General features: G+C 44.9%; 1 protein-coding gene across 5 annotated transcripts in view; it reads right to left on the bottom strand.

The window, feature by feature from the left end:
• The window catches only part of diaph2 (diaphanous-related formin 2), a 754,395-nt gene that overhangs the window by 493,203 nt on the left and 248,774 nt on the right, over positions 1–12,418 (bottom strand). For 4 of the 5 annotated variants that reach the window (XM_082975098.1, XM_082975097.1, XM_082975100.1 and 1 more), the window contains 2 exons: positions 9,784–9,852; positions 5,262–5,576 (listed from right to left, as the gene is read on the bottom strand). In XM_082975098.1, coding sequence (XP_082831224.1) covers positions 5,262–5,576; positions 9,784–9,852 — 384 coding nt within the window. The remainder of the gene's footprint in view (positions 1–5,261; positions 5,577–9,783; positions 9,853–12,418) is intronic. The other variant, XM_082975102.1, reaches the window with a different exon arrangement.

Genomic DNA, 12,418 nt, shown 5'->3' with positions numbered 1-12,418 from the left:
TGACAATATTTTTTAAAAAGCTATATTACTAGGCTATTCAAAATCAAATACAAATTCTAAGCTAACTCTGAATTTGTTTAATTTAGACTAGACCAATTATCTACAAATGATATCTTAAATCACTATTTTATTTTTCACAGTCAATGAACCAACATTATCACCTAGGGCTATACGTTCTCTCAAACTCGTGGACAGACATTTTGGAGAGTAGCATAAGGTAACCAGTCCATCCAGTATGCATAATAATACAGTCCACACTCAATGGTGATTACTAGAATTTGTTTAATTGAGGAGTATAGGCTAGACCAATTATGTACCAAAGACATGTTAAATCAGTTTTGTTTTATGTGTGAGGGCTGTTGTGGTGATGGTCTGATGGGAGACTAGTAGCTGTGGGCCTCTCTTCTCTTGCCCCTCGCCGTCTTATTTTGATCACTATGGAGGGGTCCTACCGCAGCCCTACTGTAGCTAATTCACATCAGCTTCTGACGCTGTGGCTCTGCTCTGCAAACAACAGTGTACAGTATCATGTGTATACTTATTACAGAAGTCATATTCAAAAAGGAAGCCCTCACAAATATCCATTGGATGTGGTAGTAAAGGAAGCACCACGGAAATCAAGGAACTGCAGAGGGTTGGACATTAAGGCTGTGACGATACCAGTATTGCAATATTTTTTCCATGGCAAAAATGAAAACTCTTAGACTACTAGGTTCTTAGACTATGTTTACACAGGCATTCCAATTCTGACCATTAATTGTGCAAAAGATCAGAATGGGTCTGTTGTTGTAAACGCAGCCTTAGATGTAAACATTATGATTAATCCCTGAAACTGATGGACACATATTGTCATTGTAGTAAGCATACAGTTTGGATCAAGGCTGTTTCATTTTTAATCACTTGCATACTTAACTTACACTCATTGGCTCCTGTGACAGGAGACAATGTTCATTGGCCGCGACACTCCTACTCTCTGGAAGATTGAGGTAACTCATGCCATGCTAGAGCGGTTACTTGAAAGTTTGATGGCCCTTGACAAGGTAACCTGCTGTGAATGCAAAGTTCAACCACGGATGAAGGATGAATGAAGTGCCCCTCTGAACTCCTCTATGGATAGCCTATTGAACCCAACCAGCACATGAGAAGGAGATTAGAGTTGAGTGGCATAGGAGTTCAGGAAGAGATCGGCTCTGCATTTCATGGATTGGCTGGTCATACACTTACTGCTTATATTGACAAAGGGGGAGGGGTCTCTGAGGTCATTTTGTTTCTTTCTCATTATTTTCTTGTCTATGCGAGAGTGCTAATTTATAAAATTACAGTTGCGTCATTCTGAAAGGATAATTATAATTCTGCATCGTTTGTAAACCAAATTGACTGGTTTGGAGATAATTGCATTGTTCATCTCAAGTCTTGCATATCGGGGGTAACAGAATGTGAAGTCTAAATATTACAATTTCACCCTGCTAGAAGAAATGATCAGCCTTACACTGGAAAACAGTCTGGTTGCGTGATTACAGCTAAATACGTTTACAATTGTGCGATAATTACGGTTGTACGAGAGATTCAATGACAAGCATTTTTCTAATTGTTTCTTATTTTCCCCTATTTTACTTAGTAGTGCTACAATAGAAATGTTCACTTTCATTCGAATTTGTAACAATCCACAAAATACTCTAACGCGCCTAAAAATAATAAAGTGGGAAACTTGAGAGTATTTGCATCTCACACAATAATTTGTTGTGATGTTTTTTCAAAAGGGCCAAAAGTACATCCCTCCTCCTCTACAGTAGGGTTTCCCGGTCCACCCCCCAAAAACAAATGGATACTGTGCTGAAAATAACAGTGTGGAACTCCAAGAGCGGTTCAAATGCTTCAATTCCTTTCAAATCAATCACTTTTAGATGAAAATACGGGATTGTTTCTAATGGACAAATGCTTCCAAATGATGTAGAGCACGTCAAACACAGCAGGGACGAGACAAATCTAGACGCCCCCTCTGCTTAACCGTGTCTTACAGTAGATGACAGTTACTGACTCTAACCCACAGCTTCTGGCACTCCCTCTCTCCACTCCATTTATACAGCAGCATGTCCCAAATCACTGCTTTACCCCACTGCGGCAGCCCGCCCTCCATGCCTCCTCCTCACCAGTCTCAAAACGAATTGTAGCTCCAGCACCGTATCGACGGATCCCCTCAGCAGCAGCTGATGCTGTCTAATTTAACTAGTGCCCCACCTGAGTGTGTGAGGTAGTTCGCCAATTCAAGCCTGCCCACTGGTTGTGGGAGACACATATGTAGTCTTTTTTTGGGCCTCTTTACACAACCTGCTCAAATGAGCACCCTCCTAAAATGGATTCATTACATTTTACATTTACATTATTTAGCGGACGCTCTTATCCAGAGCGACTTACAGTAGTGAATGCGTACATTTCATACATTATTATATCTTTTTTTCTGTACTGGTCCCCCGTGGGAATCGAACCCACAACCCTGGTGTTGCAAACACCATGCTCTACCAACTGAGCCACACGGGACCACCAGGGAGATTGTGATATTCTCATTAAGTGTAGTATAGTGTTGTAAAGAGGCTCCAGTTAAGTGGTAGACTAGAGGCGAGGGTTGGGGTTAGGGACATGTCACTGCTGCTGCAAACCGCCATAAGACACAGCCTGAGCAATCATTTACTTTGCCGTAAACGTGTGGTTCACCAATGGTAAGGTGTTCTCACTGTAAGAAAAATTACAGCACCTCCAGGCAACAATCTCCATCGGCGCTGCTTGAGAAATGTATTACATGCTTAAAAAAAGAAAACAGGGAATAACTCCTTCCTCACTTTAGGGGCAGCAGGTAGGCTAGCGGTTAGAGTGTTGGGCTAGTAACCGGAAGGTTGCTGAATCGAATCCCCGAGCTGACAAGGTAAAAATCTGTCGTTCTGCCCCTGAGCAAGGCAGTTAACCCACTGTTCCCAGGGCGCCGAAGATGTGGATGTCGATTATGGCAGCCCCCCGCACCTCTCTGATTCAGAGGGGTTGGGTTAAATTCAGAAGACACATTTCAGTTGAATACATTCAGTTGGACAACTTTCCCTTTATTGCTGCCGGCTGCTTTTACTATCAGAGACAAAGGTCTCCTGTTGGTGTTTTTAAAAAGCAAAAGTTGGACACAAACACTCAATCTCCATTCTAACCTCACTCTATCTCTCCACTCCCTCCCATCTCTACAGATGTAGGATCTTAATTTGAGCCAGTTTACTACAGCAGGAAAACAATCCTGCAGCAACAGGAAATGTGAATTCTTTAGTGGATTATAATTAATGGACATTTTTGTAGGGGTTGATAAATCAAGTCTGACATTTCTAAATGGAAATTACAAACTTCAGAAGCCTTTTTTAAACCTCAAACACACTACAATTTTTAAATGTCCTGCATTGCAGGAAGGTTCTACTACAACAGGGTGATCAAATTAAGACCAGTCTTCTTCGGTGAAGGAGTACAACCTCACATGTAATTACAGGTTGTCCCTGCCTGCTTTTGAATCAGTCGAAAGATAAGGCCTTCTCCTATATGCATCAAGCTACTAATAAATGTGTGTTCATATGTAGCTACAGCAAACTAGTAGTTACGGATGACTCTGGCCCAGACAGAGAAGACGGATGACTCTGGCCCAGACAGAGAAGACGGATGACTCTGGCCCAGACAGAGAAGACGGATGACTCTGGCCCAGACAGAGAAGACGGATGACTCTGGCCCAGACAGAGAAGACGGATGACTCTGGCCCAGACAGAGAAGACGGATGACTCTGGCCCAGACAGAGAAGACGGATGACTCTGGCCCAGACAGAGAAGACGGATGACTCTGGCCCAGACAGAGAAGACGGATGACTCCGGCCCAGACAGAGAAGACGGATGACTCCGGCCCAGACAGAGAAGACGGATGACTCCGGCCCAGACAGAGAAGACGGATGACTCCGGCCCAGACAGAGAAGACGGATGACTCCGGCCCAGACAGAGAAGACGGATGACTCCGGCCCAGACAGAGAAGACGGATGACTCTGGCCCCGACAGAGAAGACGGATGACTCTGGCCCCGACAGAGAAGACGGATGACTCTGGCCCCGACAGAGAAGACGGATGACTCTGGCCCCGACAGAGAAGACGGATGACTCTGGCCCAGACAGAAAAGACGGATGACTCTGGCCCAGACAGAGAAGACGGATGACTCTGGCCCAGACAGAGAAGACGGATGACTCTGGCCCAGACAGAGAAGACGGATGACTCTGGCCCAGACAGAGAAGACGGATGACTCTGGCCCAGACAGTGAAGACGTCTGACTCTGGCCCAGACAGAGAAGACGGATGACTCTGGCCCAAACAGAGAAGACGGATGACTCTGGTCCTAACAGAGAAGACGGATGACTCTGGTCCTAACATAGAAGACGGATGACTCTGGTCCTAACAGAGAAGACGGATGACTCTGGTCCTAACAGAGAAGACAGAAGACTCTGGTCCTAACAGAGAAGACGGATGACTCTGGTGCGGAAGGCCTTTGAGTGCCATCTAGCCATTTAATTTGCATCTCCCAACCGAAGTGCCTGCGGAGGCAAGGTTAATGCAGACGTACATTGTCATTGCCATGCCGGGAAGGAGACGGATGTGCAAAGTGGCGCACTCATGAATGCAAACTCACTCATTTTCTTACAGTGAAAAGAAGATAAATGAGAAAAACATTATAATAAATACATTTCAATGAACTTTGTCTCTTATTAGACGTGCAACCTTGCTATATGACTTGCATCCATTTACGCAATTACCGATAATGCGATTCAGCTTGATTTCAACAGGGTTTCACAGTGCGAGCGAGAGACTACCATTTCCTTTTGGCTGTTGTCAATAATTGAAGATTAAATAGCAAGGTCACACATAAGCATATGCAAAACAACACTAAATGAATGCCGCTTGCAACTCCCAGAATCCCTCGGGCGATAGATAAATTAACTGGGAGTAGAATAAAGCCCATATGAAGAGAACGGCCCCAGTTGAAATCGTATTTAACACATTGTCTGTATTCAATTACGCTAAGAGTGTGTGTGAATGCAAGTACACTCGAGCGGCGGAAACTGTTTACGTGAGGATTTCTTGTGCAGAGTGCAGAGTGCAGAGATGCGTGCCCTGTGACTGAACGCTTGCCTGAATAGACCGACGGTAGTGTCGAATAGGGTGCACTCTCTCGGTTAGTACAGCTTCATCTGTCTCTACTGTACCTTGGACCAGTTGATCCTCTTCATGACGACCTCAGGCTTGTAGGTCTTCTTGGCCACCAGTCCATAAGGCAGCTTGATGACAGGTATGGCCATCATAGGAGGCGGAGGGATACCTGGAGCCCCGGGGAAGGGCGGGGGAGGTGGGGGTCCACAACCGGGGGGAGGGGGTGGTGGGGGTGGCCCTACGCCTGGAGGTGGCGGGGGCGGAGGGGGCATGCTGGCCATGCCAGGAGGCGGCGGAGGAGGGGGTGCCAGTCCCCCCGGTAGGGCTGGAGGTGGGACTCCTGTCCCGGCCGCCGCTGGTCCGGCTGCAATCTGCAAGGATGGGAGATCAATATTAATGATGGGACACATTCCCCTGTCATCCCTGGACTCATGTCATCCCCGTCTGCCCTGCAAATCATGTCATCCTTGTCATTTGTAGGCCGGGGACCTGGAGGCCAGAGCTTTACCACCAATACACTAGTCTGGCTAATGGACCTGGGTGATGTCTCTGTTAGGGACTGAATATGGTCAATATACTAGTCTGGCTAATGGACGTGTGTGATGTCATTGTTAGGGACTGAATATGGTCAATATACTAGTCTGGCTAATGGACGTGTGTGATGTCATTGTTAGGGACTGAAGACGGTCATTACACTAGTCTGGCTAATGGACCTGGGTGATGTCTCTGTTAGGGACTGAAGACGGTCATTACACTAGTCTGGCTAATGGACGTGTGTGATGTCATTGTTAGGGACTGAATATGGTCAATATACTAGTCTGGCTAATGGACGTGTGTGATGTCATTGTTAGGGACTGAAGACGGTCATTACACTAGTCTGGCTAATGGACCTGGGTGATGTCATTGTTAGGGACTGAAGACGGTCATTACACTAGTCTGGCTAATGGACCTGGGTGATGTCCTTGTTAGGGACTGAAGACGGTCATTACACTAGTCTGGCTAATGGACCTGGGTGATGTCCTTGTTAGGGACTGAAGACGGTCATTACACTATCCATTTGCTGGTAAGCACATAGGAGTCATTCCATCAGTACCCTATCAGCCAGCCAGAGACCAACACTCAGAGGAGTCATTATATCAGTACCCTATCAGCCAGCCAGAGGCCAACACTCAGAGGAGTCATTATATCAGTACCCTATCAGCCAGCCAGAGGCCAACACTCAGAGGAGTCATTATATCAGTACCCTATCAGCCAGCCAGAGACCAATACTCAGAGGAGTCATTATATCAGTACCCTATCAGCCAGCCAGAGGCAAACACTCAGAGGAGTCATTATATCAGTACCCTATCAGCCAGCCAGAGGCAAACAATCAGAGGAGTCATTATATCAGTACCCTATCAGCCAGCCAGAGACCAACACTCAAAGGAGTCATTATATCAGTACCCTATCAGCCAGCCAGAGGCAAACAATCAGAGGAGTCATTATATCAGTACCCTATCAGCCAGCCAGAGACCAACACTCAAAGGAGTCATTATATCAGTACCCTATCAGCCAGTCAGATGCCAACACTCAGAGGAGTCATTTTATCAGTACCCTATCAGCCAGCCAGAGGCCAACACTCAGGAGTCCTAACCAGCTCCGCTCCACCTCACACTGGGGAAAGTGGGTCGCTCAGTTCCCTGAGACAGTCTACCAGACACATTAAATATGTAGTTACATAAACAAGAACCTAATAGGCAGCAGAACAATATTGCAGGGAGGTATGTCACCTTTCCCATTAGAAGTACTCTGGAGAGATCTCTGACATGCTGAGTATATCTGTGGCTATACGTGTCAGGATGAAGCACTGTGTACATGCAATCGCTGTTCAGTTCAGAGGGTGCGTGTATACACCTTTATATACACCATTCAGAATCCAATAAACACCCTTCAGAGGTCACCCTTAAAGGGTATATAAAAATATGCAGGGCATTATGACTTTTTATGTCATGCATATTAAGGCTTTATGATTTATGAATGCTGCATATCAACACTATGTAAAGTGTTCCACAAAGAAGAAAAAGAAAGTCCATATTTTTGGAGACTTCTGTGATTTTGAAGTCATTGTGAATATGAATTAAAGTAGAGAACATTTGTATTGTCTATTTATGGAAAAATAATTCCCCCTGTTCTTATACATATGATGTGTTTCATTTAATCAGACTCCAATATAGACAAGCCTGAATTGTTGGTGCTGATTACCATGACAATTGCTTCTGCAGTTGGCTAATAGATGAAGCGTATGAGATGAATAGAGCCACCTGAACCTGAATTGGTAATGAGGAAACTAATGGCATGCTAATGCTATGCCAACACTATCTATTGCAGGAGGGTTCGGTGGGTAGATAATGAATTGTATCAAATCCTCACATACCAGTACATTCATTCCCTATTGACGTGTGTGTGCACAGTGCATGTTCAGCCGACACATAACCATTGGGGAGAAGCCAGGGGATTGTCTGGCCACTGTTAGACATCTAGATAAGCAATGTTGAAGTCGACAAGATGGAGCTCACAAAGGAAGGCTATTAGGCGGTAGACGGGCAAAATTAAACCCATTACCGATAAGACACAAACCAGCCAGTCCCTTGACAAGTCTGCCCTATCATACAGCTCTACAGCACAAACAGGTATTTATAATCATTGATAAAGGTGGGGGAGACAGGCGGGGGGGCGGGGGGGGCTGTTTAGAGACAAAACATATGCAAATGGGGCAATTAGACCGCCCATGGCACAGATAGGATTTGACCTGGTTTGATTAGAAGATGACAACAGTCTTTCTTTTCAAAAGTATGCCCAGCAACATTCCCACCACATTGACCGAAAACAAGTTTTTCATTTCCCGAAAACGTGCTCCCCCACTCATTGGATTATGTGGGTAATGTGCGTCCGGTCAAATTTTTGAAGGTATTACAGAGTGCTTGATTACACAATGCCAGCCGTGGAATGTCTATCAGGTAGAACATTTAAAAAGTGGTGAGGAGCGTTTGAAACAGGCCGCCTCCAAAACCCCTCGACGGGAGCGCTCCCGTTACAATGATTATACGTCTGTCAATCTCCGAGCCCGTCGTGGCCCATTTTCTCTTTTAAGATTAATATGAAAGAATGGAAGCAAATTAGCTGCTAAATTAGAGTGCTGTCTTTTCCACATTCAGGGGCCCTCTGAGCCTATTATAGCTCCTGCTGCTCCTGCTCTCTTATTTTCCCTCCCTTTCTCTCTCGTCCCGCCGTGCTGCAGGCCCTCCAGCCTCGTCTATGGAAGGCTAATCAACCCTGCGTTCGACAGCGCCCTGGAGGGTTCTACCTTCTCCCACAGGTAAATCACTGGAGTACCTTTCCTTTCCTACATCCTCCAATCATAGCAGCAAGCATTTTCAAGCACCTTCTCCCTATAGCAACATAGTTGTTTTGGTTCAAACATCATTTTAAAAGGCTGTTTACAGACCAATGGTGCTGTGCTTTGGCCGGGTCTTGGCAGCTCCAGCCTGACCACTGACCACCATTAGCTGGGAGCAAGAGAGAGATGAGCCTCCAAATGGCTTCTTGGCAGCTAGCCCTCGTGCTAGGCCATCCTCATCTGGAGCGCTGATTAGTGTAGGAGTATGGAGTGATTTGAAATCTAACCCGTTCATTGAGGGGTCCACAGCTTCTAGACCTCGACGGGGGGGAAGGTCAGACGGGTGGGTAATTAACTTGGACTATTACGCAATTAAACCTTCTCCCAATCTCGGCTCTAATGAGCAAAGCAGAGATTCAGTCATAAGGTGTTTATTGGGGAGAATTACATCACAACAGTCAAACATGTCCACATTTGATTATCTTCTATGGAATAGTTAATTGGAGATTATTTTAACCTTTACTTAACTAGGCAAGTCAGTTAAGAACAAATTCTTATTTTCAATGACGGCCTAGAAACAGTGGGTTAACGGCCTTGTTCAGGGGCAGAACGACAGATTTTTACCTTGTCAGCTTGGGGACTCGATCTTGCAACCTTTCGGTACTAGTCCAACGCTCTAACCACTAGGCTACCTGCCGCCCCAGATGTTTCTGTCTTAGACCGCTGCACCACTCGGAAGCCACTCTAAGGCACTGCATCTCAGTGCTAGAGGCGTCACTACAGACCTGGTTCGATTCCAAGCTGTATCACAACCGGCCGTGATTGGGAGTCCCATAGGGCGGTGCACAATTGGCCCAGTGTCGTCAGGGTTAGGCCGTCATTGTAAATAAGAATGTTCTTAACTGACTTGCCTAGTTAAATAAAGGTGAAATCAATTTTTTATATAAATCTCACAGATTATTACTCATCGTTTGTTTAGTATGATGCAAGGAAATCAAACTTCATTGCATTCTCCAATTACAGACCAAGAGTGTGGCACTATTAACAGATTATGAGGAATATAATGTAGATCATTGCACAATTATTGAAAATCAATCATATGCAAAGTTTTTAATTCAAGATTAGGTTTCTCAATGTGCAGTCAATACCGGTCAACCATGCCAGAAGAATGAAAGGGAAGGGAGGGGCACGGTATCACCCACCTGCACCTGGCACTCAGCTTCACTGATGACTTTCTGAGCCTCTTTGAGCTTGTTTGCCTCGCTAGCTAACTGGACAGACGGACACACAAACACACAACAGACACCCAGACATACACACATATACAAAGAGCAACAGAGAGGCACACAGAGAGGGTGGTTAGCTAGACAGACAAGAGGAACACCAGTACTTTTGTTAACAGAGAGCACAGGCCAACACCAGGCACAGACATGTGAAGCAGAGGAGTAAGTGACAGAGAAATTCCCAGTTAAAACATGGTTATGATGAAATTAATATAGATAAATTAGTACTACCTGTCACATAGAATACCAGGATCACATTTATTTCATATCCTCAAACAAGCAAAGTCATTTTCAGCATTTAAAAGTGTATTTTGTATTAGATGGAAAATAACCTAATTTAGTAATCTACAGAGCCTAGATGAAACAGCCATCCATATGTTCACACAGTGGATGACATTTGTTTTTGTATCCTCAAAACCCATTCAATGGTCCCCTTTGGAACGCTACGTTCTAATATGTTCTAGCAAATCGCATTCCCTACTTTCCCCTCTCAGATATATATGACAGGCATTGATTTTATCCTAAAGATTTTGTTGTCGCTTTGATATTTCACTCTATATGACCTCGTCACATTCTAACGTCTTAATAACAGCCGTTGCGTAGATGGGTACAAACTCAACTGCGTAGTGAAACATATTTATATGGAGTCGTTCCTACAGAACAGCCTTACTGTGGACTGAGGAGTATTAAATATTGAACATGTGTAATGGAAAAGGAGATGGAAACTTTCCTAAAGGAAAATGAATAAGGACTTCCATTTCACCAGAGTTTAGAACGTGGTTGTAAAGTGCAATCTTAAGGTGAATGGGGAACATTTTCTTTTACACTCCATCCTTAACTATGGACTATGGAGAGTTCAAGGCCTCTATTTTAAAAACTGTAACCACAGGATAAGTGGATGGCACGGAACTTTAACCCCTCAAGCATATCTTAGACTCAAAGCTGCGATTGATGGAACTCAAGTACATTACACAAGTACAATACGCTCATGTATTAAACCTAAGGTATTGAAGGTATTGACGTAAACACATGTTTTAAGGTTAATAACAGCCAGAGAAACATGCATGTCAAACACGTGCTACATTTGACGGTGAATTACTTGGCAACCACTGCGAACACATGGCAGTGGTGGTAGTATCGAGAGGCCTGTTGCCTTCATTACAAGCTCAGTCCAGTCTGGGAATGAGAGAGGTCTGCAGGTAGACTGGCAGAGCCAGATAGGAGAGAGTGATCCGCTATACCTTCCAACCTCATTCCTGGCCATGCTGGTACAGCTACATGACCTCCAGGTTGTTAAAGCCCATTAATGGCATGGCACAGAGTAGGTCCAAGGTATCTACCGCACCTGAAAATGATTCATCTCACCCTCATCCAATTCTACGAACGCCTCCCCCGTTATCTCTGAGCTGAGGTGGGTTCGTAGGGGTTGGCAGGGGTGGGAGGTGGATTAGTTCCATTTGATGTGTTTTCGTTGCGTTTTGTCGATGTTTACAGGCGAAACCTGTGCTCGATCGGATCGCGGGGATAATCAAACAGACACATCAAAAGGTGGAAGCTCCCTGAGACAGGCTCTCATTAAATCCGTCGGTTCACAGACAAGGTGAAGTAGCAGGGGCTAGGAGACAGAGAGACGTGTGCTTTTATTTCCACGAAGAGCTCTGTCGACGAGATGTGAACAGAGATCCCACTTCATTCATATTCAATAAAATGACAGATGCACCACCACAGCTGCTTTGATGAACAATCTGAGTGTAGTGTCTTCGCATGGATTTAGAGGTGCTGCACTCCGGAAGATAATGGCTTAGTACAACACTGTGTTCATCTGTTGCAGTTTCAACCCTTTTAAAACAGGTTGACTAGAAACTTTGTTTTCAAGGTGGATACACTTTAGAATTCAAATAATTGTCTTATTAAAACGGAGTATCTTGTTAGCGCCTACATTTCCATTTATGTGCTCCATTTCAAGGCTTCAGCACCGCAACCTAAATATTGCTGTGATTGCAAAACGTGTACCTCCTGATAACGTGTTGCCAGATAAACAAAATAATCTGTGTCATGAAGTGGTGGAAATTGTGAGAGCTATGGCACATCTCCTACAGTATGCCCAAAGAGATCAAATTGATGACGCATGTCTGTTCTTAGTAAGAGTGTTCCTAGTGAGGAAGATCCTACTCAAAAGGTACCAGGATTTCTCTGTGCCTCCAGTGTGAAAGTAATAGAAGACAACCTTTGAAAAATCACCTTATACTACACACACACATTTCATAAAGGCACCAATTTGACCACGAGCGCATTCCTGCCATGCAGCACGTGACAACATACATGTTTACATTGAACCCCTTTTTAGACCAACACACCCCCTGGATGTTACTTGAAGAACTTGCAGCCATATTCATGGGAGCTCTCGCCAAGCGCATTAGATGTTTCCCTGCTGAGGCAGATGTCTGTTGATGTGCAAAGCTCCAGCAGCCTTTGAAGGCGCGTTCAGAGACGGCAGGAAGAGAAGGAGCTGACTCTCGGGGGCTTCACTCCGCTACACTACCTGTTAATGCAC

Source organism: Salmo salar, chromosome 05 (assembly GCF_965601325.2).
Source record: "Salmo salar chromosome 05, fSalSal1, whole genome shotgun sequence".
Lineage (NCBI taxonomy): Eukaryota > Metazoa > Chordata > Actinopteri > Salmoniformes > Salmonidae > Salmo > Salmo salar.
The sequence above is the reverse complement of the archived record's forward strand: the minus strand, read 5'-3'. Positions and strand labels throughout refer to the sequence as shown.